At 30.4% G+C, this 26,023-nt stretch overlaps 2 protein-coding genes across 4 annotated transcripts; both read left to right on the forward strand.

Annotated features, from left to right (window-relative positions):
* Positions 1 to 1,534: 1,534 nt before the first annotated feature.
* LOC131845979 (uncharacterized) lies at positions 1,535 to 12,653 on the forward strand. 3 transcript variants are annotated; one of them, XM_059195161.1, is made up of 4 exons: positions 1,535 to 1,611; positions 5,675 to 5,884; positions 8,379 to 8,493; positions 12,152 to 12,653. In XM_059195161.1, the coding sequence occupies exons 2-4, from the start codon at positions 5,680 to 5,682 to the stop codon at positions 12,159 to 12,161; spliced, it is 330 nt and encodes a 109-aa protein (XP_059051144.1). In that variant the 5' UTR covers positions 1,535 to 1,611; positions 5,675 to 5,679; the 3' UTR covers positions 12,162 to 12,653. The 3 variants fall into 3 exon arrangements, with proteins under 3 accessions (XP_059051144.1, XP_059051145.1, XP_059051143.1); XM_059195162.1 differs by having other exon boundaries at positions 8,379 to 8,448; XM_059195160.1 differs by lacking the exon at positions 12,152 to 12,653 and adding an exon at positions 9,732 to 11,205.
* A 4,847-nt stretch (positions 12,654 to 17,500) lies between these two features.
* On the forward strand, positions 17,501 to 21,242 carry LOC131846051 (pupal cuticle protein Edg-91-like). Its single transcript, XM_059195268.1, has 4 exons — positions 17,501 to 17,553; positions 18,152 to 18,323; positions 20,536 to 20,737; positions 21,157 to 21,242. Exons 2-4 carry the CDS (start codon positions 18,158 to 18,160, stop codon positions 21,200 to 21,202), a joined length of 414 nt encoding a protein of 137 aa, XP_059051251.1. The 5' UTR covers positions 17,501 to 17,553; positions 18,152 to 18,157; the 3' UTR covers positions 21,203 to 21,242.
* Positions 21,243 to 26,023: the final 4,781 nt, after the last annotated feature.

A 26,023-nucleotide genomic window follows, 5' to 3' on the forward strand; every position in this document is an offset into this window, starting at 1 on the left:
GAACAACATTTGTCGGGTCAGGTAGTAGACAATAAGAACTAAACGTTGAATAGTGAACATAAGTTTTTAAAATAAAACATTATTATGAGCAAAAACGTTGAAAGTAATATAAGACATATTAGCCATATGTGTGGGTAAGATGAAAATCTTTTAATCGAGTCAATGAATAAATAACCCTCACAATTTTTGGTAATGACATGACCTGACCTATCGTTCAGCTTGTTATTGTTTAACATATGTATGTGATGGACTGACTGATGGTTTGTATACCTTTTAAGGGCTCCAATGATAACTACCTACCATAAAGACTTGTTAAAGACGCTGGAGAATATTAACTACCTGTTATTTTTTACGAGTTTAACTTTTGGATACTTGGAAGGACTTCCTGATTATGATGGCTTCGAAACGGAACACCTGAACATAATTATGATAATGTATACCTATGTTTATAAGAGATGAATTAACATGAATTGGTTTTATGGCTAAAAAAGGGAAATTTCCTTACAAGAAATACTTGTATCCGTACTAGCAGATAAATTTAAATTCGTTATTTGTTTAATTAAGTTACCCCTTATAACGTCATATCCGAAAGTTCTGTCAAAATCGATCTCTTTTAATTAAAAAATCGTCCAGATATTAGAAACGACAAGACAGATATAAACAAACTAATATTTATTTATGAGGATGATGGTCTATGTATATTAAGTATGCATTTAAAAAAAAAATGTATCTATGTACTTCTATTAGTTATCTAGTATTAATAACACAAGCTACCTTTAGTTTAGGACTGTATGCTGCAGTGTGAAATAATAAGATTTTACATAGTTAATTCTGATAATACACCGCCCACATCAATCTCTGTTTTCCCTATGGTTGACTGGAAGAAAATGCCTCTAAGTGTTAAATAAGCTATGTGTAATTTATCAACATTAAAGACATAGCGTAGGGCCATACAAGTGTTCTTTCTCTGTTGGATACTTTTACATTATTAACGTACCATTAGATTTAATTGTTCTTTCTCTACATAATATTCTCTGTATCATTAAATATAGTAGCCATATCCCTCATCTAATGTACCTACATATAAATTTTAGCATGTAAGATCTAGTGGAGGGACCTGATGACCCGTGATACAGGTTCTTCGGATACCGTACAGGCACCAGTTCTTCACAAATCGGTATTTTTGCATAGAATTTTACATGCCTCAAAGGCTCTGCAGCACTTTATATTATGTATGATTTTGTGGAGAAAAAATAAATATATTATTATTATTATTATTATCATTATTAATTATTGGTGTATTTGTGTATTGAAATTTTAATAAATAAATATTTTTAAATACATTTTTCATCCCTACAGGAATATTCATCCACCACATGAAAAAAAAAACAGATGTTCTGTATATATCTGGTTAATAATAAGGTGTCATTTCCCTAGAATACTGGAGATGCGATAAGCATTGGAAAAACTAGGCCCTTGCGTGCATTGTTCATCCGCCCTCCCACAGATATTCGTAGTTGCAGTATATAAAAGAATTGACCATCAATTTATCGTGGTCTGTGTGTCAGTGCCTGCAGCAGTGTTGTGTTGTGTACGAACTGATCCATCAAGGTACTTAACAATTACTCATTGTATAATGTATACATATATATACGTGCCTTGTGTATTGATTTCACGCTTGACTATTCTTATATGTGTGTGTAACGTAAATATTCTGGCACAAGCACCAATCATCAGTTTATTTATTTCGTAAAGACGACAAACATACATATTGCATTATATTTGTTTAACACACTGCTTTATTTACATTATTAGTACCTATCAAACATATCATGCATTAATAAAGTTGTTTGAGCTATTAATTTATAGGTTGCGTTGTGTAGGTAGAGATTTTTATTGCGGCGGAATGAATATTTTCCCCGGCGTCTGCACCGCAAGAAGATAGCTAGGAAATGTTGAACGAAAATCAAATAAAAACGTCTCAATTTCCGTCCGCTTTGCAGACACGACGTTCTATTCTTTTTTTCTGAAACTTTTTATAAATATTTTCTCTTAATATTTTCAACATTTTAAAAGATTGTTATAGCATTGACACTATTCTGTAGATTATTATTTGAATAGATCATTCGTCCTACTATGTAAATAAACTTACAAAGTTTTATTTTATGATAAGACGTCGCTTTAATAGTCTTATGGACTATTAGGGACGTCGTTACTACGTGTAACGGAAATCAGATGGTTAGAGGTTTTTTATTCCGCGAAACTATATGTATAGTACCTAGAGTAAGCAGTTATACTCGTGATTTTATTTGCTTTATGAGATAATAGACAGTTATGTCCGTCCTCGTTATACAATTTGTAATCATGTTTAATTTTATTAGGATATTTTCACCCAAAGAATTTTCTAACTAATACTTACCTACAATACAGGTACGAACAGTAACAGTGGAAAGATATATACTTATATTCATGATCGATACAAAAATAAATATTATAAAACATGCAAAGAGCAACAAAATATTAAAACAAGCATTACATTTTTTGTCATTATTGATACTGATGTTTATAAATACATTGTTTGTAAATTTTGTTACTGGGTACTGTTTAATGTAAGATAATTTTAGAAATTCGGTTAATTGGGCAGTTTCCTTTTCTGTTAATCGTGAAATTAATTTCCTCCGGTATTTACTCAGATATCATTATTTAAGAGTAATCCGAAGTCTTAGAAATCTTAATTTCACTAATTGAATGGTATTTTATTAGGTTAACATATTGTGTTGTTCGAATATCAATGTGTCTTAGCATATTTTTACATTAAGTAGGCAGATAAGAGTATTTCGTAGTATCATTATGTGCAGAAATTTGCAAATGGTTTTTTTGCATAGCTGAAAAAGGCAAACATTGACAGCTCCTATACTGAAAAATGGTAACCGAAGTAAAAACCTCAAAGGACATAAACAACGCTGTAAATATATAAAAGCAGCTGACCCAGCAACCGTTGTTTTGCCATATAAATTATTTCTCGATAGGGGTATAAAAAATAGATAACGACCTATTCTTAGATTTACCCAATATGTATATTTGGTTAAAAATAAGCAAACATAAAAACAGGTCAAGCTGTTTCGGAGGAGTTCAATAACAAACATCGTGACCTGAGATTTTTATATATTAGATTATATATAAGAATATAGAACGGTGACATGCGGCCATGAAACTATTCGACATAAGACCATGTTAGGACTATCCTATTTGAGTGTACACTCATAAAGGTAAAACATGTATGGACGGTATATTTCGTGATCACGAAAATGGTATCAAATTTATGTTTATAGATGACGATTATCAATCATGGAAGGTTGTTATACTAACAGTTACACTTCTGATGCTTCGTTACACGTGAAAATATGAAATTAAGTTGTAAGTCTCGTGTCAGTAATTATTATTTTACACTTGTATGCACACGCACTTACATGCGCATATACGCTTATATGTTTCTGCTTCATGGCAGAAATAAGTAAATAGTATATATTAAATAACTTTGTGAATCAAGTAAGTCACAATGTTGTGATATCGTTACTTACACAAGTAGGCAGATGGGACAGGATTAAAATGATTTATTCCTATATCAAACGGTTACGTTAATAAGTTTCAACTGTCAAAAAAGTAGTTGAGTGTAGTTACGCTTTAATAATTTGCGGTAAATTTTTATTGTTTACTCATTTATTAGTCGCATAATATTTTGCAACAATTGTAGTATTTTCCTTTATCAAATGACTTAATTTTTTAAAAATTGTATTAAGGTATTTTTTATTACAATTTAAAAAAGTACTGTATTAAGTAAATAATTTGTTTTAAATGTAGTTTCCATATGAACAGTACCATTCTGGCAGAGTTCACGTCTATAAATAGAAGTGGATATTACTGTAATAAGAGTAAATGATAACATTTTCCTCAAAACTTTTCCATATATGATTTTCAATAATATTTGTATCGTATATTTTCCTTCTTTTTTTAATACATTTTATAGGATTTTTTATTATGTGTACTTATAACATCTCAAAATTTGTACATTGTACGTCTTTCTCTCAATCATTTTATATAATTTATTAATTAATCGCACTATAATGCTGATATAATTATTATGTCTATAGTAAATATACTATAAATTATAAACTAGTGTAGCTTGCAGTGAATTAAGTTAGTCACTATTATAATACAATGTAGTCATTTAACAAAATATGTAATGAAATTTCTAAATTCCTAATAAAAATTAGAACTCTATTTAATATTGCCGTAATTACATCCTGTAAATTGGATGTTATATTATTATATATAATTAATACTGTAATTATATTAATATATTGTTCAATTCCGGCATTTAAGCACCTATGTATAATAATTATACCTTAAAAATATATTAGTAGTAGAAAAAAATGAATGTTTAAGAAATTTAATGAACGTCGAGAACACCTAAACTGTAGTAGTGAAATAGTTTTATGTAGGGATGGAAAGCCTTTCAGTTTCAATAACATAAAAGATTTCTCATGAAACAATATAAGTAATTACTAAATTATAACACTCACTGCGACATAGGTTTTAAATATACCTACCATTGAAATGTCAAGTGTTGTGTTTATAACGACGTCGACAGTCAATAATGCCTCAGACTATAAATCTGGAATAACAGCCGTGAAGTTATTTTACTAATTTATATTGTTAGATGTGGCTTAATATTACATACTTACTCGTATATCTATTTTCAGACGCAGGGAAAGGAACTAGATGTCCTTCAGACGAGTCAATGCATTTTTCCCTTTACATCTACCTATATTGTAATCCCGTTGACCTTGCTCGTTCACATTTCCGGACGTCAGAATTGTATTTTCGTTATAAGATCAATAAGAATATTTTTTATCGGTTCAAGTGCCCTTTTAAACCTACACGAGGGTCCTTATCTATGTAGGAAATAGTATGCAGGGAAAAGCGAATTGTTTTATAACAAGTGACCACGACCAAAAATTTCAAATATAACTCCAATATTCAATAATTTTCTTTATAATTTAAAAAAAAAAATGTTAACATCCATGCTTGTGCAAATACACGAAGTGCTATGAGTTCATGGTACTAGTAAATAATTACTTTTGTCATGAATTCATAGATTTTTAATAAAAAATTTTCTATGTTACTCTTATTAATATTTTCTTTTTTTTCGTTTCATCCTTACCACAGTTTAAATTATATTAAATTATACTCTGAACTATTTACATTATTTTTATTATAGGCACACACCGCACAGACAATCACCAAAAATATTGTTCTTTTTATTTTATATTTATTTTAATTATTATTTTCACGTACCCTCAAATGGGTTAAAGCTGAAAATCAGTGTTTTGTTCCTTGAACAATGTTCCACGCTGAGCTTCGACCTTTTTGTTTATTATTGTTACAGATCACACATAATAACTCAATTTTATAAATCTTATGTTGTATTATGTATTGTCTATTCTTATGAACATGTTGTGTGTGATAAGTAACAAACAAATAAACGATATATCTATCTATGTATCTATCTATCTAGTGTATTTCTCTTTTAGTCTTTCGGAGAAGATGTCAATAAAATTTAGATAGTACGTCATAGATTGACGACGATCTTTATATAACTTGGTATTTTCAGAAACAATGCAGTTGAGCACATTAGTAGTCCTCGCATGTGTGGTAGCGGCGGTGGTTGCGCGTGCGCACGAACAGGTTCCAGCAGTGGATGCACTACAGCTTTCGAACACTGAAGACTTATATGAATCTGTAAATGACACACCAGCGCACGAAAGGAGTTCTAGAACAAAACGGAAAGCTTTACTTCTTCTCAAAAAGAAGCTGATTCTTGGTAAGTGTTTACATTATATAGGTAAATGAGGTTATTTTTAATTTTATCTACTGTAAAAGCTGTATTGTTCAAATCCGGCTTACTAATTTATTCCCTATATTTATATACGCTAAAGCTCTAGAGTCATTATATGGCCGATACCAAAGTTTTTATGTCAGTTTCAGTCCATAACATATCTTAGATGCAATAGTGGGAAACATCAATAATCAGTAAATAGGCCCGTCTCAGGTTGGATTGGTTTTATTTTATATTGGCTAGTTCCAAATATACTACTAAATATATAGTTGAAAACAGAAAAGACGAAAGGTGACATTGTCCCTGATAACGCCATTTGCGATTAAGTCATGAGAACTTAAAAGCTTCTAATTGACATTTATATTACCTAATAATTAGTAGGTATCTTGTATAATAGCCGTTCGTATTGTGTAGATATATATATTATATATACTAAAACAATACTTTAAAACTATTACGTACAGTTTCATATAGAACATACCTAATAGCATAGAGTTAACGTGTCTATATTTCTCCAGATTCGTGGTACTTTACTCGACTTAATTACATTGCCATAAAGGTTTATTATGGCATTAAATAATAATAAATAGTAGAATATGCATAACACAGGATCCTTGATGAAGAAAATGATGAGAATTTAGAAGAAGGAAGTGATATGGCTATTGATATTTCAACGCTAATTGTCATTTGACTTTATAGTACATAATCCAAATTTATTAGATATAGAAAAACAAAGAGTTGTCCTAAAATAAAATATGGCGAACTGATGGTATAAAAGATAACTACTGCCGAAACGTAACTTGTTGTGTAATGTCTAATCTATATTTTTAACATAATAATATCAGTCAAGGTACTTCGACAAAGGAACTACAAAGAAAGAATTTCAGAAGTTCGATTATTGGGGTCATTGCCAGTTTAGCATATCTGACGGTCGAGAGTGCGAACTTGGAATTATTTACGTATGTGGATACTATGATATCACTATGCAAAGTGTAACTAGTGTTTAATGTGTCCTTCTGTTTAATATGTCAACAATAGTTGCGGTATTTGCCTGTATGTTGCACTTTATTTATCAACATAGGTAATTAGCTATTTACAGTGGTTTTGTAGCCTTAGTATAATAAAAAGAAACGAGGATTTTAGTTTTGACGGCCTCGGTGATGTAACGTTTTGCACACCGTCTAACTTTTGATGGTCGCAGGTTCGATTCCTCAAACACTTTTTAAGTTTTCGCATCCAAATAAACAATATCGTAATATCCAAATAAATCAAAGTCAAAGTAGATCGCAAGAAAATGTGTCTGTCTGTGAATATACCTACACACTATTTGTGCTGTAACATTTTAATGGAACTTATTCAAATATTTCGCAAGTTGTTTTAAACTAACTTGTTAACTAGATCTCTATGCGCATGTCCATAAGTAGATATTATATTATATTCAATATATATATTATATTTATTTTTGTTTATACATGCTAATGTAATCTTCATTCCTAATTACTTAAACTGTACTGACAATCTCTTAAAAAGCTTTATTAGACATATGTCGCATTGTGCATACATATGTATTTTTATTAATACATATTTATTATACACCTCGTGATTATAATTTTGTTCTGATATTATGTTATCATGCATAAACCCTACGATGAATTAGAATGAAGACATTTTCATTAAAATCTGGTATTACCGTACTTTTTGAGATTATCTCCTACATAGGCTTCGCTGGAGCGGAATTCGTTTTGTTCCGTTTTCACGAGAATACCTAACAATCAATTAATAAGAGACCTTTATATACCGTCAGGAATTGATTAAAATTCACCACCATAAAAGCCAATAACTTTTTAATATATTTTTCAATTTGATATAATAATTTATTTATACATTAAATAATAAGAGGACCTTAATACGTTTTATATGTATTACATTTTCTCGTAAATCCTTCGGGGACTAAAAAAATAAATAGAAACAGCATATATAGTTTTATTTCGATAATCAGTGAAATTAAATTTTTCTTTTGTGTCAATTTATAGCCAGACGTATGGTCCAGGATTGTATACTTACCTGAGTAGGTACGATATTGGTAATAAAATTGGAAAACCCTAAATTGAAATAATCTTTATTCAAATAAACTCAATATAAGTACTTTTGAATAGTTATATGTATTTTTGATTCTACCATTCATTCGGAATACAAATTCATTATATCATATTGTCAGCATCATGAATATCAAGTTTTTCTACTAAAATATTCAATGGAACCACTTGTTCCAGAGTTTATATGACGGATAAAGAGAAAGTTTGGTATCCATTGTTGGTGCCTATTTGGCACTCCATTTGTAGGATAAGATACTAGGCAATGTCAGCACGAACTTGGATCCGTGCCATTTAAATTAAGTTGTCTCAGTAAGCCCAAGAAAGTGATATACAATATAATCAGATCAAGATTTTAATATATTTCGTGACTGTTTTATTTTCAGGGGCCCTGGGATTGAAAGCAGCTAAAATAGGAGCAGTGGGCGCAGGTGCCCTCGCACTCAAAAAAGCTAAGTCGGTATCAAACAAACCGAAAGTGACCATAACCTACGCGGACAGGTGGAGTGAACTAACATTCTAATAAATTAATACTCTTTTCATTCTGAAGTACCATTTTTTCATGATAAATTATGTTGTAATTTTTGTAATGGTACGCCCATTACAAAAATCTGTTAAATTATTTTAGAGAAATATTGTCTTAATTAATACAATATAAATTTTAGGATGAAAAGAAACATCTAAAGAATCTAATGAATTAGTGAATGTATATAGCGTAGAAATTATTGAAGTAAAAAGTCAATAAAAAATAATATAACAGTAATAAATTAATGAAGCATTACATATCTGCACTCTCAGTGAGTTATATAAAATATGAAAAAGAGTAACTCTTCATTAATACATTAGTACAAGGACTTATTGAAAGTTACTATTAAAATTAAGGACGGGGACGAGATTTTTCTTATAGACACGATATGTACAATGCATACTATTAATTGTTGCGCAATTAAATTGAAGTTCATAGCCCTTGTCGAATGGACATAGCCGTGACCCTACAGCGACATGATTAATATATGTACAACAGTGTATATATATACTATTACTTTAAGAAAATATATAAGGTGTATAATGGTCTAGCAGGTCGCTATTGACCCCGGAGGTAGAGAGGGTACTAAGGATGTGTGCATCCAGCAAAATAAAAACTTTCTCTAATTTTTTATTTTGCTGGATGATCTATCTAAAGAAAAATGCTTTTTGCTAAGTTTTATAAAACTCCAACATCCCAAAGTATTATATGTAGATTAAAGAAATGTTTCATATTTCAAGTCATATTGCAGTGAGTAAGTTGTAAAATACTGTCGCTATATTGGAAATTCTCAATAGTTTTATTACACGTACACTTTATAAATATTATGGCTTTTTTTCTGTGTACGAAAATAGCGTACTATTTATTTCTTTTTAATAAACTTTTAAATTGATTGCGCCAATAATATACATATTTTAGAAGTCTATGCTGTCTACATTTACTATTATCGTTTCATACACTCAACACTATAAAACTGAAATAACAATTTGCATTATTGTAAATAAAAATGGGTAGTTATAGGTACTTGTTATATTTATAAAACATCATATAAGTGTATAACTTATGTAAAAAAACATATACATATAAAATATACAACTGGACTGATACGAAATTCTAAATTGGAATAGGTGTTATTTTTTTTAGACATAAACACCCTCATTAATATTCGATCCGGTAGATTATATTTTTGTTGTAATAAATAAATATTTTACAGACAATATCATGGTCCGAAGTACGACGTAGTAGAATTTCAACGGTGAGTTTAGGTTTTTGAGTCACTTGTTTTGATTGCACCTTTGTTTCGATTTGCAATTATACAGAAATTTTCAAGGTTAGTATTAGCACTTTAATCTTGTTAGTTAAATTCACCGTAGTGGTCTTCACATGTAGTTAGATATGTTGCAGAGCATATTTTATTTCATGGAGCACATGCCAATTGCATTAAAAAAAATTGTCACTATGTAAATTTATGATTATAGTCTTAGTCATCAGAAAATCGTATTATCACTGAAATATTGAATTTTGGATTTGAACTAAACAAATAGGATATACCATTGTGCTTGTATTGTTGTATTGCCTGTCTCTCATGTAGAAACTATGTTTTGTAGGCGATGTTGCATTATGAATATCTCTAGTATTAGATATAATACATCGTTGACATAGATATTGGCGTGTATGGAGTATCTGTCTATAGTAGTTGGTGTTTACATGACTTACTCGTACATTTGAAGTTGCGCATGAATTGCTTTATCTAACCTACTATTTAAAATTAGTTGAATATATGTCGCTGTATTGTATGACGATATTTATATATGTATACAATATAGTCATATAATATTGAACTTTGCCATTTAATACAAAATAACAATGATGTTTGGTTGTGGTATTGCTTAATCACTAACGTAAACTGGGTTTGCACAACAATTTTTATTTAAATTTCTATATTTGCATGTTTCTGACATTAGAACTTTATTATCGAGTATTGCATTTGTTTCGATTCATCGGTTGAATGGTAGGTATTACCAACCAATATTTTTTGGTATATGAATATTTACATAAAATTATGACATAATGTATTTGTTAAGAGACACAGAACAGGCGTGAATGATTGAGATAACTTATGGTAATTAATGAAACAACATATGTATATAAGAATGGAGGCATTTTGCAATTCTTATCTCAGCCTACCCTTAAGGGAATTGGACGTGGCGTCGGTGGTCTAACGGTTTAGTATATCAATATAAAGGCTTACTTCAATTCATACTACAATACGAACAATTGTATTCACGATTGATTGATATGATTGTTTTTATTTACAAAAAAACGTATTTCTATCGTTTATCGTGTATTGTAGATTTTGCCGTGTGAATTGTCGTTGGTTGAAAAAATAACGGCGTAAAAATAAATGATTAATAAATGTTTTATTTACCAACAAAACAAAATGGAATTTATATACCTATATTGAAAAAGAATACTTTATAAACAATAAATATAAAAATAATGTCTGCCATGAGGTACCAATTATTTTTCCACTGCATTAATGAATACTATTTTAAGCAACACGAATTGAGTAAAATGTCATGACTCTTTGTGTTGTAATATTCTTATGTTTCGTCAAACCAACTAAAAATGAACCTTATCTACATATATGCTTATAGTTGACGTTTGAATTTAATCAAGTTAATATCTTTCCATATAGGCAAAGGATTTTTTAAATTTATTATATCGAGAAGTACTATGGATAAAGTACAAAATAGTAACAAATGTTATATAAATTTTTCATATAACCAAAATTTCGCAGTTCATTATATATTGTCTATATTAACAGGTTTATAAGTATTCAATTATTGTTTGGTTGTTTTAATACCAACCAGCTCAATCGTTATGAATATATTAAGTATCATGTTTTGGAATCCACAAGAAAGTGTTGTCAGGTGGTCCATTAATATTTTTGGTAGTAACTGACTTAACAACCTCTGGACAAACCCAACTTTTGTATTTTTTATAAAGAATGCGGATTACTATAATATATAATGATATCATCTACGTATAAAAATATACCAACTAATGGTGTAAAATGAACTGAATATTTTTTAATATTTATAAGTTTTATTGTTTGTTTTATAAAGCCCGTAGACCTATCTGGAAGGATTAGAATATAAGTATTTCAAACTTACAACTCTTCAAGTCAAATTCATATTTAAAAAATATATATCATAGGCTATTAAAAAGTTACACATTTTAAGTAACACGATTTCGTTTTGGTATGCTCTGTAGTTGTAGAAAGATAAAATAAATATCCTGTTCTTAAATCTTAAACTTGAAAAATGAGGATATTTACTTTCTCGGAAAATTTCTCTCTCATTAGTCTTTAGGGGTTATTGTTTAAGGAAATATTAATCAAGTAGGCTTTCATTTGCAAAAGAGAGTATAATTATATTCATACTCGTAAGATTTGACGTCTCCAATTATTCAATGCCTGCCTTTATGGCGTAGAGGTTTTTATATCAATTTTTGGTACCGCTTTGATGAGTCAGTTAGTCATAACTACAATTTTATGTCTTATAAGTGTCTGGTATATACTTACATACATACAGAGAAATGTATTTTTAATTTAATATTTTTTTTTTGCAGTTGGGGTTAAATTAATACAACTCTGAAAATTTCTGGCAACGTCAGGAAAATCAAGAAGATTCCAGCTGTGTAGTCATTATTTAATATGTAGTATTTTTAGTAACTGATGCTTTAATGTGCACTTTCATGGTGGTACTTATACATAGTGTTCCCAACGTTTTTTTGTATTAGCTGAATGATTATGAATATATTCAAGTATTCTGTACTAAAAAAATGAAAACTGACCTTTTCTATTTAAAAAAAAAATAATAATACTGATTTGCAGTAATTTTCATAAACTACACCATGACAGTCAATAGAAGAACATTACTGTTTTTTTACAATATCTAGTATGGTTTGTATATATAATTATGATCACATAATATGGATTAAGAAATATTACATGGTACTTTAGTTTGTTTGGGTAGGTTGTCAATATGAGTGTATATTATGTGATGAAATCGGTCAGTAGATGTACGTTTTTACTTTTGTAATATCGCCATAATATCAAAAACAACAAGAACAGTCCATATGTAAATACAGCTTAAGAAGGTTAGGTACCTTTAGTATTACTGGTGACAGTGTTTGTTATAATATTTATAACAAATAAATAAACGTTTTAATACTAATATGTTTTTAATTCCCTTATATATATCCTAACATTACGCAGTAGAAGGTCCCAATAGATATAATTTTATGTGATGATTTATTTCAGTTAGCATTTGTCTTTAGAATATAAACTGAATTCGTTGTAAGTAATAACATTTGCAAGCCTTCGCTACAAACATTTCTATTAGACAAAGTCTTTGATTGGCTTGAATATATGCTGTAATAGAGTGGATACAAATTTTATTATGATGATGAAATAGGTAAACTTGTGAGAACACATTCGGCACGTAGGGAGTACAATGTAACTACATCGCTGCTTGGATTAGAAGATTGTACAACAGAATAGTCATAATGACTGAATGATAGAATGGATCATAATATGATTGCACACAGTTTTTTGCATGACGTAATAATTAAGAAACTAGTGAATAAAGTTTACGTACCTTACGTACATCACCTTAAAAATTTCGTTGGTTATAACAGATACCGTGACGCCACGGGCCTGACCGATTTAAATCGTTAGTAGTCTGTTTCTCCCCCCATTATTATGTATTTAACAATTGAAAATTAGAATAAAAGTGAAATATGCGTTTGATTCAATAGTAATAATAATATAATAATCTCAGAACATTTCACACAGCGCCATCTAGATCCCAATTTATGTAAGTCAGCTAAAGCTTGTGTTATGGGCACTAGATAACTGATACATACATAGATATTTATTTTCGAAATTTCATATATATTATATATAGAAAACACACAGACCGATACAAATAGTCATACTCATGAAAACAGATGTCTTGCGAGGAATCGAATCCGCAACCATCAAACCACTAGACAATCTAAACCGCTAGACCACCGAGGTCGTCAATACAAAAGAAATAGTTTTCTTTATACTAAATATTTTTTAAACTTACGTGTAGCGTTCTTTGCCTTACATATGACATGAAAATATGGTGTAACATGTTAGCCACCCAATTTTTTATTTGTATGTCGTGTCAGATTATTATTATTATTTTCCCAGTGTCATTCTGCTAATTTAAAATTACACTTTATAGTGAATAAAATAAGATGTAACTATGTTAACTAGTGTAAATTACTTCTAATATAACTAAACGAACATGGAAAGAACAAATATGTAAAACCCACAAGGACATGAATACGTCTGTAAGTGGAGTTCAATGATCCTTGTAGATCTTCTTTATCTTCTTGAAAGAGAAGGGTCAGTTCAAAACCATAAAATTTAATATGCAGAAAAATCATAGTAATTTTATTATAACTTAAGTCGATTTTTATCGCTTAACAGAATAAATTTAATTTCTATTACCGAACTACACGACAAATAGTAGGACTTTATTCTTACGTCGTCGAAATTACACATATTCCCACCAAATGGTTCACATCGTCATTTTTAATACACACCAAAGAGTGGAACACACTTCCAGCGTTCGTGTTCTCAGAGAAATATAATTCCGGATTCTTCAAGTCTATGGTGAATACATATCTTCTGGGTAAGCACGCTACATCGTAGGTCTAACTATCATTTCCCATCAGATGAGGTAAGACCAAGCGCAAACCCAATTATAATAAAAAAAAAAAAGTTACGCATACAGTACATAGAAAATCAACACACACACATGCTAGTTTCATTGGATAATCTAGTGACGGTAGTAGATAAAACTGCTGGCACCTACCGATACTGACTCATTGCTGCTTGTGACCAAGGCTGTGCAAAATAATCAAAGGTCGCAAAATAGAGGTAAATACTGTTATTTGCCATAAAATTATTGTATACATCTACTATATTAATAAAGTCCTAACTTTAATAAAGATAAAGAAAACCACATGCGTGTTTCATTAATTTTATAATTGGGCAGTTTATCGCTTCCAAAATGTTTAAATTCATAGTAGTTTTAAGGATATTCTCAAAAACCCTTTCATGTTTTAAAGTTCTGACGTTTCCGTAAATAGTCATTGAACACTATTTCAATTTTACGTTCTATATAGTTTCATGGAAAGTTTGTAAACTACTAAAACGACCTAGCATCAAAATTTATTTAAATATAGCCTTTCCCAATATACCTTTTAAAGTTATTTAGATCATTCTACAATTATTTTTATCACAAAATATAAATGCAGTCTGTAATCAATGATTATGATTATTTTAACACCTGATTAATTCCTAAACATATGTTTATGTGTAGTTAATACTTAATAATAATAATAGTAAATTATTAGATAATACGAGTAGAATAGATATCATTTTCATTTCATTAAATGTTATGTAATTAATTTTGAATGTTATTTCATTCTGACGTGTGAATGAAATAATAATGAATAATGTGAATACTTCCGGAATGCAGACAAGAAAAATGTGCACAGGCAATCTGGTTGAGTGTTAATCGATGATATTAGTTTATTTTATGCGAATACAAACTAAACTAGATTACTTTTCAGTTTTATGGGTAATCTAGCTGATGGGTAATCAGCTAGAATAAAACTGAACTGACTGCTAGAATAAAACTGAATTACTTTCACCATAAAATAAAATAGAAATTTGAAATATAAATTTGATCACGTGACCGTAGTTTGTATGGAAGTTTTAAAAATTACATCTATTATAATTGTTTGCTTCTATATGAAAATTGTTATACGTATTTCATGTACCTATATATTTTTTTTTCTGTAAAATTTTAATTATTAAATAATTCATTTTTATTATGTAGTCACATCATAGAATTTACAAGATCATAATAAGGACCTACATTAACTACACTACCTACATTATATACCTATACTTATGGATCATGTTTACAATCAATTTCTAGTTAAACGGAAGGTGTAATAGTAATTAACAGTTCGGAGTGTCAATTGTGACCTTTACGAGACATTCTGTAAAATAAAGACAGGCCATTAACCTCGCAAATTTTCATGGCCCGCAGGTTAGAAATAATTATACCATTTCGTATTTTCATAGTTCTGTAGTTAAACAAAGAAACCAACATTATTGGGGCATGAGACGAGATGAATCGGTGAACTAAATTATAGTAGCAAGCAATTGCATTGATGTTTTATATTAATATAGTTTAAAAAATATTTTTTTAATTATACTATTAAAAAATTACACATTAAAAAATTAAACACAGTATCTAAGGAGTTTCAGTCTTGAGTCCAATAATGAGTATCGCGCGATGTATAGATTATTTTCCATACCATTCTTTTTTAAATGATAATATGATAGTATTATTATTTTCTCTTTTTCACAGCGAAGCTGGTGATTAGTAACGAGGACGGGACATGCCAAGTCTCTCGTTACTTTATTTTGCGTGATAATTTATCGTTGTTATCACAGGGAGAGTTATTATTATTCTTAATTTATTAATATTTGCACATTGGTATGATTTTAGATTTAGATTATAATTTTGTATTTTAAATTCGACACAATAGTTATTGTTAAGATTAAATAGATAGGATAGTATTTACTCTGTTGTTGATATTATAATATATATAATTTTGGAATAATCGAGTCGTGAACATATATTTTTATTATGCGGAACCTTAAGTTAGAAGTTACCATCTCATATTTTTATAAGAATACTTGTAAATCACCTTCGCTAATGATAACGTAATTTATTTAGGGGTCATTATAGCGGATATAAAATATTGAATTAATTTGAATATCAATGTGATAGTGATTTTATATATCTTGTGCCGGTAGTGTACCGAGGTTTTTTTTTAAACATATCTTTGCACGTTGATGTGTGTATCATATATATACATATTTCAAAACATATTATATATCCCTCACATGTTTATTTTTTGTAAGGACCCGTTTTGTATTGAATAGATAAAAATTGACATAGATAGCATTAACATTATATTTGCATTTATAATATTATTATGGAAGTATAGATACTGATCCGAGACCATCCCGTTACAACCCTTAGATATTCTTAATAGGTACAGAACTTAAAAAATTCCATTCACTCCGCTTTCAGAAGTTATAAATATTCATGATAAAATTAACTTACTCCTGAGTTAACAGTGATAATGGACCTTTTCCCATAATAGCAAAATGCTCAGCTATAAAAAAATTAAGTATTTCATTTTAATAGAAGTTGTTTTATTTAGAAGATTTAAAAAGCAGAAAATCAGTAAGTAACAAAAAATACTGCTGGTCTGTAATAAGTAATTAATAGCATATTAATCAACATCCTATGTATTTTTAAGTAACGAATGTTAAAGTCGAATAAGTAATCGAAACCTATAAAATGTATATTTTTGTTGAATTAAGTGTATTATAAATACACTAGCTGTCCACCTAGGCTTCACTCGGTACTCATAACGTGAGTTTTGTATATGAAATCGAAATATATAGCACCTGTCAATCTAGAATATTGTAGTTTTTAAAAACAGAAAGCATTTTTAAAGACGTTAAAGTATTCATTCAATTCCTCCATTACAAATATACAATATTTTCTCTATATTAGTATATATTAATATTATTAATAAGATATGACTTCAAATTCCCTGTTCACTAACTATGCTCATCAACAAATGTTTGTTATAACGTCTAATGAATATTGAATACCTGGACCCAGGGATATTATTATATGCGTATCAAATATTATTGGCATACGCCGTAGGGGCGGCCGCATGCCTTCCGTGGGGCAATGACATAATATATTGATGTCTATATAGATAATGTTTACGTGTGTGTTCCGATAGCCGACCTATAAAAGACACCAATAGGATTTCGCTGGACAGTATTTTTCGTGCCTGTTGCTGTTGCTAGCCGTGGATTAATCAAACAGGTCAGTCCTCAACTTAAATTTGCTCTAAATTAATCCACCTTAATTAATTTTAAACTTAATAGCAAACTTTAACCAATATTAGATACCTATCTTTTAAAACATAATAATTATGTAGGGTTACGTTTGAAATATTTTTTATTATAGAGGTATATTAAGTATTCTACTATTTAGGAATTGATTTATAAATGATAGGTACCATCATAGATTATTATTATGATTTTAATTGTATTCATTCTAAGTAACCTTACATGATTATTTACCTTACCTTACGTTATTAATATTCACATTAGATTCCTTACGCTATAAGCACAGTGGACAATAAGACCTATTGTTTTATTAACTTTTATGACATTTTATAATGCACTGCGATTCCCGAATTCTTAATTTTCCCAGCAACAATATAATGTGCATATTTACAATTTAATAGCATGTTTAATATAATAATAATAACTATTTAAATCTATGTAACATTTAAGGGTAATGACAAATATTGGTAGACAATGACAATGACAAATACTTTATTCAGTAGTGATTAAAGAAAAATTATAGATATGATGAAACTAAATTTAAGTTATTACATGATATTCTTCATCTTCAGATAACAATGAAGGTGTGCACCCTGGTTTTTGCTGTACTGGCAGCTTGTGCAGTGTCTTTAGCAGCTGAGCATGGTCCGTTACTGACTGCGCTGCAGCCAAATGGCATTCAAGAGTTCGTTGTGGTCGAGCCAGAGGCAGAACAGAGTAGAGAAAAGAGATCACTGTTACTGGGTAAGAAATTTAGTACAGGTATTTATACTAAATAAATAATGGATTATTTGTAGTTTTTTATAATAATGAAAACTAGCTTTTAAAAAGCTTATAAGCAATTTTATTCTTCACCGACTGAAACCTGCAGGTATTTGGTTGTAGGTATTTATATAGAATAAAATACAATGCAAAATAAAATGTATACCATTATAAAATAATCATTTGTTAGTTTTCATTTTTAAATAAATATGCGTATATCTTATATTGTTAACATAAATTAATACTATGAATAAAGTAGATTTAATTCGGTAACTAATTTTATTAAATAAAAAGAATAACATGAAAATCGATTTAATTAATTTTGTAAATTGAATTAGGTTTTAAATAAATTTTAAAATTTAAGTTATTCTTGTAAATGTAGATAAAATAGGTACAACACAAACTTTTATGTCTACATATATAGAATATGTTCATCAAAATATTCCATTTGATGCCCAAACCTTGATAATATATTCTAATGTATAAGAAATATTCAAATTATAACTTTATTTGCATTTCGTACACGACACATGTGAGTTAAGACGCTGTGGTACCTACGAGCGGAAAATGAATTAATTAATGAATCAAAAGACAATTTACCTGTTAAATCCCAGTTTCATGTACTTAAAGAGCTACTATTATGTAAATAAAAATATAATTGAAGATATTTTGCTTTGAAGATATTTTGACATTAATAATTTTAGTTATTAATCATTATCGCCTATTGGTAAGGCACTTTATAAGGCATTTTATAAATATACTAGCTGAACGATGTTTTGCTGTATAAACTAATATCTATATTAAAATCCAAAAGTATAAATAAAGTTATTGGGGTCATCCTATACTCAGATCTACTAATATCTACTCAGATATACTATACACACAAAATTTTATAAGGATTGGTTAAGCCGTTTCTGATACTGTCGTGTCAGTGTTTGTTATAATTTTATAAGTAATATATACTCGTATGTATCGCGGAGTTTTGCAAGTCCAACAACAATATGAACGTTTTGACCATAAGCCTAATTTTACTATATATTCATAATTCAAGTATTTCTAGACCGATTTCGCTCATATATACTAAATATTTCTCTTCCCAAGGTGTAGTTTGTATACGATGTATTATGTAACGTATAGATAGGGGGCTGGTCATACTTGTCATAGAACCGATAGTCGCTCACGAAGAGAAAATCGCTTCAACGTCAACCCGCGTGTTTTCAATGCATATCGGCAAATGTATTGCGGGTGGTAGTGCAAAGGTGGAGCGACAATAAATTGTATATAAGGCGCAGGTAACAATTGAAAGAGAAGGATTAAAGAAAATGTATGTAGTGGTGAGTCTTGTGAGAGCCATATATCCAGCTCATTGCTGGACCACAATGGTCTAGAGATGACGATTTTTTCTATTACGAAATTTGAGTGTGATGTTTATAGAGAAATTCAATTGAAATGAAAAAAATATTAGTAGTAATTTAAATTCTGTAAACATGGTCATGTTATAATATGGATTGTTATGTATTAATTTCAGAAACTAGTTATGATATATTGGATATTCGAAAGTAGTGTTTGATATGCGCAGCGTGACTGATATGAGCGCTGAGGTGTAAAGCAGTTTAGACGGATACAGCTAATATCCCAAAGGCGGACTAACTTTCCAGCCCTTGGGATTCGTGATAGATTACATAGCAGCATATATTATAATTATCGAACAAAGGCAGAGTGCGTGATACGCACACAATCGGGTCGGTTTGAATCGATACACCTGAGGAAAAACGAATACTATAACAATGTTAATTATACCCCATAGTAAATTATAGTCAATGGGTTTAAAAAAATTAGACAATCTGTGCTCGTTATAAAATGGTGTAAAAATATTTTGCAACATTCAACAGTCAAGTACCTACTGTAAATTTAGTTATGAACATTTCTTTCAGTTTAGGCCGTAATCTTTGGAGGTTTAGTAGATTTTAAACGAAAATAAGTATATAGTTAGCAAAAGTTACGTACTGATATTGTGCTACATCACAATATGTCATTTCTTAAATATACGGATGTTCAAATTTTACCTACATATATGGGTCTGTTTGTTAATTACAATAAAAACGGGGCTATTGCCAGTACATGCCTAATTACTAAAATGTTTATATTAATAAATGAAAAATAGACAAATAGTGTTTAAAGTACAATATAACAGGAGCTGGTCTATTGGGCGCTGGTGCGATCGGAGCCGGAGTCCTGGGAGCTGGCGTGGTGGGGGCCGGGTTACTTGGTGCTAAGGCAGTTGGCGCTGGTGTATTTGGCGGTGCCTTGGCTGCTTCTGCAATCGGACGCAGCTACGGAGGAGGGTACGGCTACGGCGGAGGATATTATGGTGGATATGGCTATGGTGGATACAGGTATGTACACAATACTAGTTAAATCCGCGTATTCGCCTCCGTTTTTGTACCCGTATATATATATATTTGTAAATCGATTGGACTATAACAAATATAACATTTTTAAGTGAAAATTACTGCGACACATTTGTTAACACCGCACGTAAATCGGATAAGCCATTTCTGAGAACAGCATGTACAAATGTATTGACAGACAAAAATTGTAACAATGATTGTTTTGGGTTCTATTACTTTGATAAAATCCGTCAATTACAGTTTTTCTCTTATAACTTCCAAATTCAGACGTTACCTACATTTTACTGACATGTTTAGATTTACATAAAACGCTTTATAAAATAAGTAGAATTAATTTTATTATTAGATATGACATCTTGTTGGTAATTAGAGTAAATTATAATCATTGAAATTTATCTTTTCAGGAGCTACAGGAGCTACCCATATAGCAGTTACGTAGAAGAGTGGTGAAATACTTTTTTAAATGTTAGTTTTATATTGTTGTTAATTTATAGTTAATTGTTACTGAATATTAGTGATAATGTACATTTTATATACACGTACTATTGATATATGTACATGCTCAATAATATTATATTTTGTAAAAAAAGGTATTGTGTTTCTTTTATGACAATTGGTATTCTATTGTTTAAAGTTCTTATGAGACAACTAAGGAATAATTTTTCTTTACAATAGGCGCCACAGTAACCTTTTTTCTCTTTTTATTGTAATGAAAAGATTTGCAAACGAATGGCCTAAAAGTTTGGAAGATATTTACCAAAATTATTTATTACGAACTACTCAAAAGTACAATTGTACCATGTCTTCTTATAAATCAGTGTAGATGTGTTTATAGAAATATAAAAATCTTGAAATAATTATTACATTTGTGACGTCGTGCGTATAGAGCCGAAACTATAATACTTATATTATGCAGACAAGATTTTCCCAGAAATGCAAGAGATTATATTGATATCTTCGCAGGCTTCTCGGGTCTCATTGTTTCTAGAATCTGTTTCTGTCTGTCAGAAGTATTGTTTCTTCGGCATTGACTAGACTAAAAAACGTCTTCGCAAGAATGGCAACGCGTGAGTGGTCATATGTACGTATGTAGTAACACATGACAATGTAATGTCCGTATTGCATTTACTATAAGCCGTCAACATATTAACCATGAGAATTGTATTAAAAATAATTCTAGAAACAGAATGCTATCTGTAGATTCTAATGCAGAAGGGCTGCATGTATCGAATGTAGATATAACGTGTCGTGAAAGAATTTTTAAACTTATATGAATAATAATAAAAGCAAGAAGAAGGAGGTGCATTTATTTTTATATGGTTGGATATCCTGGAAATAATATTTCAATGCATAAGTGATGGGGTCGTGCTCAGAGCTGTTACGAGAGAGCGGGGTGACGGTACGCGTCGAACGTTCGCGTCGAAACAGCATTAAGGGAGATGGATGGCATCGGACCATGCCATCGCCTCTTTAATCTCGCGCACAAAAGAGATATACGACTCGAACTCAATATCCGTAGTGTAACTGAACCGTATGTTCATATTTTCAAAGCACTATGGTTGTGCAATAAGGGATCAATAATTACAATATATAGAAATACTCTAGTATCCACTATTTCCATGAGGTCTTATTAATTAATTTATTCTTGTGCACACAAAAATGTATACATGGCGGCCATATCTTAAATGATATTAAACATATTGTATTGACAATATACTAACATCTATACATAACTAAAAAAATATAAAAGACATTAAAATAATATTTTAATACAAAATTTCACGAATGCAAGACCAAAACCTTAATCTGCTTGTAAAGTTGTCAATAAGGCATTGTTCTGAAGTTAAACGAATATTTTACAGAGATATCTATGGATAAGATCATAAGGCAAATTAAGTGAAACGGGGGGGTCCACAAAGACAGCTGTCTATATCGCTCGGAAACAGATCTGCAAACGGAGGCAACAATGACAAAGATTAATTACTCTGCAATAACGTCGGCACAGTCTTATCTGTCTCTATTGATTGAATTGATTATGGAGCCATTTTTGCCGAAAAGCAGTGTCTTTGACATGTCCACTAATTCTAGTGCGAACTAATAGTCACCCTATATTATGTAATAAAGATAATTAACTGTTTGTTGGCTGTCATACCTATATTACTGTATTATGTTATCGTTGTCTCTATAGACGTTAGTCTAAGTATTAAATAAATTATTTGAATGTACTTTATACTAAGCGTGGTTAATGGTACTGAAATTTTGTCTGGATCTTTTACACTCGTTAATTTGAACTACTATTACTATAGATCAAAAACAAACATCCATCCATTATCATACACTACTGTGTTTATTATTGTTTAAGCCATATATGATAATTCTGTTACTATATACTTATAAAAAAATTAAAAATGTCTTTTATTCATGTATTAAATATGGTGGAAATTTTACTGTTTTTAAAAGTATTTTTATTCCCATCAAGCTCGGATTCATTCAATTATATTAACAGTATATGTTCGATTTATTGCAGTACCAATTTTATTAAGGCTACTACTCTAGTGCAAAGAAATTAAGAAGTGGTAATATGTTTCGAGTCGAGTACTTAAACCCCACCCTTCCGGTCGATCCCCCGTTCAATTTAAACAGGGATCGATATTACGATAGCTTGAGACGAGATTCGAACCCCTAGTGGTGCCCTCAGACTAAAGTCGTATTCGTCAGGCCGGAGTTAGCCTTCAGCCGCTCCATAAGTCCTTCCGCGGGTTTGTGCCATCTGCACGCGCCCCCTAACGTCCGGTGAAGCTGTAAAGGCCAGTTGCAGCCAATAGCATTAGAGCAGTCCTCAAAAAAAAACTTAAACCCCACACACTTTTAAATTGTGGAATGAACTGTCCGCCAAGGTTTTCTCGCAAAACTACAGCATAGAGTTGTATTGTAATTGGGATAACTGTTCGATAAAGAATTGGAATGTATTGTTAAACACGTGTGATTGTGTTAGTTAGTTAGCGACATCGATGCATGCATTATTATGATATCGATTCATGGATAGACTGATATCATTTCAAAAAAAATGAACATAGACATATGATATGTCACACACAGCATCATCTAGACCCAAGCTAGCTAAAGCTTGTGTTATGGGTGCTAAATAACTGATACAAATATATAGGTATTTTTTCGTAAATATATACATATAATACATAGAGAACACCCAAACCGGCATAAACAATCATACTCATGAATATAAATGTTTGCGCCGTGTGAGTAATCGAACCCGCGACCATCGGAAGTAAGGCGGTGTGCTACCTCGCTAGACCAGTAGAGGTCGAATTATATAGTACCAAACGAAACATTTAATCTTTTTTATGCCCGTCAACATGAATTAAATATAAAAAAAAAAGAAAATAAATGTCCGCTCCAGAGGTACTGGACATAATTACACTGCTGCGGACCCAATGCTTCTGGACGTGGACATAGACATAGATATATGAATCAAAATAATAAGGATATTTATTGTAATTTACTAACATAGTTTGTAAGTTGTTTACTAACATAACATTGATGGATGTCCGAAATAAATAAAATTAATTAGGATTTTTGTGACTCCCAACTGATATATTGATTTCCGCAAAATAACGGTCTAAGAATGTCGAGACATCATATCATTACTGCTTTTTTAAATTTATATGAAAACGAACTTACAAAAAGGGTAATACATTTAAAATAACAAAACTTCTTGAAAATATCTAAATCAAGTTTGGTTATAATAATGTACGTAAATGTAGAGATTTATGTTATGTTACCTTTAGTTTATATGAAAATTCGTATTTTGAAGCTGGAACTGATTTAACCCAAGGAAGACCTTCTCGGTTGTAGGTAGTAAACCGCGATCATCCGAACTTTTCAAATAAAACCAATGAGACCCCTTGTTTACGCACTTTGTTGCTCCATCCGCCCTTTCTTTGTTCAAATCCAACTTTGTACTGTTCTTATAGTAATTTGTGGTCATTTGTTCCAACTATTTCCTTTATTGATCTTTTGAAAGCATTGTTTTATTTTATTACCGGTGGTTGAGCTTTCTGTAGGTCTGCTGTAGGAATAATACCATAGTATATGTAACACTAAATACACGCATTATTTTTTTTGGAGAGATATACATATATATTAAGTACCGAATCTGACCGATAATAAATCTTTGCGTTAATGATATCAAACCAAAGTATTTTGAGAGATGCGATGGTAGTCCTATTTCATGCTACTTTGGATATTTCGCTACATCAACAAATGACAATACCTCTGACTACTTAATCCAGGAGATTTCTTTCTGACACGGCCTCGGTGGTTATCCTAATTAGGACAACTTTACTTTCGATGGTCTCAGGATCGACATCAGCGCACGGATATAATAATTTATATTCGTGAGTGATTATATTGGTCTTGGTGTTTTCTACGTATATTGTGTATGTATTTAAAAATATCGTATAAGTATTGTTGTCCAGAGATATAGTTAATTTTCTCAGCTTTTGCTGGTTACGCTGTGTGCTATGGCCCATAGCAAACTTACGGGCCGAAACTAAGTAACTATTATTGTTATTATATAAATAATAGCAGTAATGTAATTTTGTAAATGATGTGTGGTTTCTATGAGAGAGACTGGATGTACACAAGGACTATTAATAAAAATCTTTAATAATTGTAATAAATGTGTATATTTCTCAAAAGGGCCCACAGCGAAGAAGAAGAAGAAGTCAAAAGTGACATATAAAAAATAAACATCAATAATACAAAGTTTATAAAAAGAACGGTGGACAAGCTGCCAGCAACAAGAGGTTCTCTCAGCTTCTCAAAGGTTGACTGGAAGAGACCAACAGTGAGAAATCTCTGCCATGTCTATTCGTATCTGTTATCTAAATATATAAATCTTAATGTAGCATAAGTATAGCGAAAAGGTTAAGGGGGATCTAAAAGCAATATGACAGTATGAGATTGATGGGGGACGTCGTAGGAAAGAAGGAATAGTTAATGTAAACAGAGATATTACTATCATAGTAATCTCAAGTATATATTTATAAAGAACTTTATTATTAATTTTGCAACTAGAAATTAAAGCATTTATCGCTCAGATTAACCCTTTGAAGCCTCATCTAGCAAAGTAAGCCTCGCTGAATATTCATACTATAAGGGCAAGTCATTAAGCTACTCCTACCATATTAATGAAAGCAAATTCACTACACGGTACATTATAATCTGTAGAACACTTACTAGAATATAAAT

This window comes from Achroia grisella, unplaced genomic scaffold, assembly GCF_030625045.1.
Source record: "Achroia grisella isolate CSIRO2021 unplaced genomic scaffold, CSIRO_AGI_Agris_v1 utg487, whole genome shotgun sequence".
NCBI lineage: Eukaryota > Metazoa > Arthropoda > Insecta > Lepidoptera > Pyralidae > Achroia > Achroia grisella.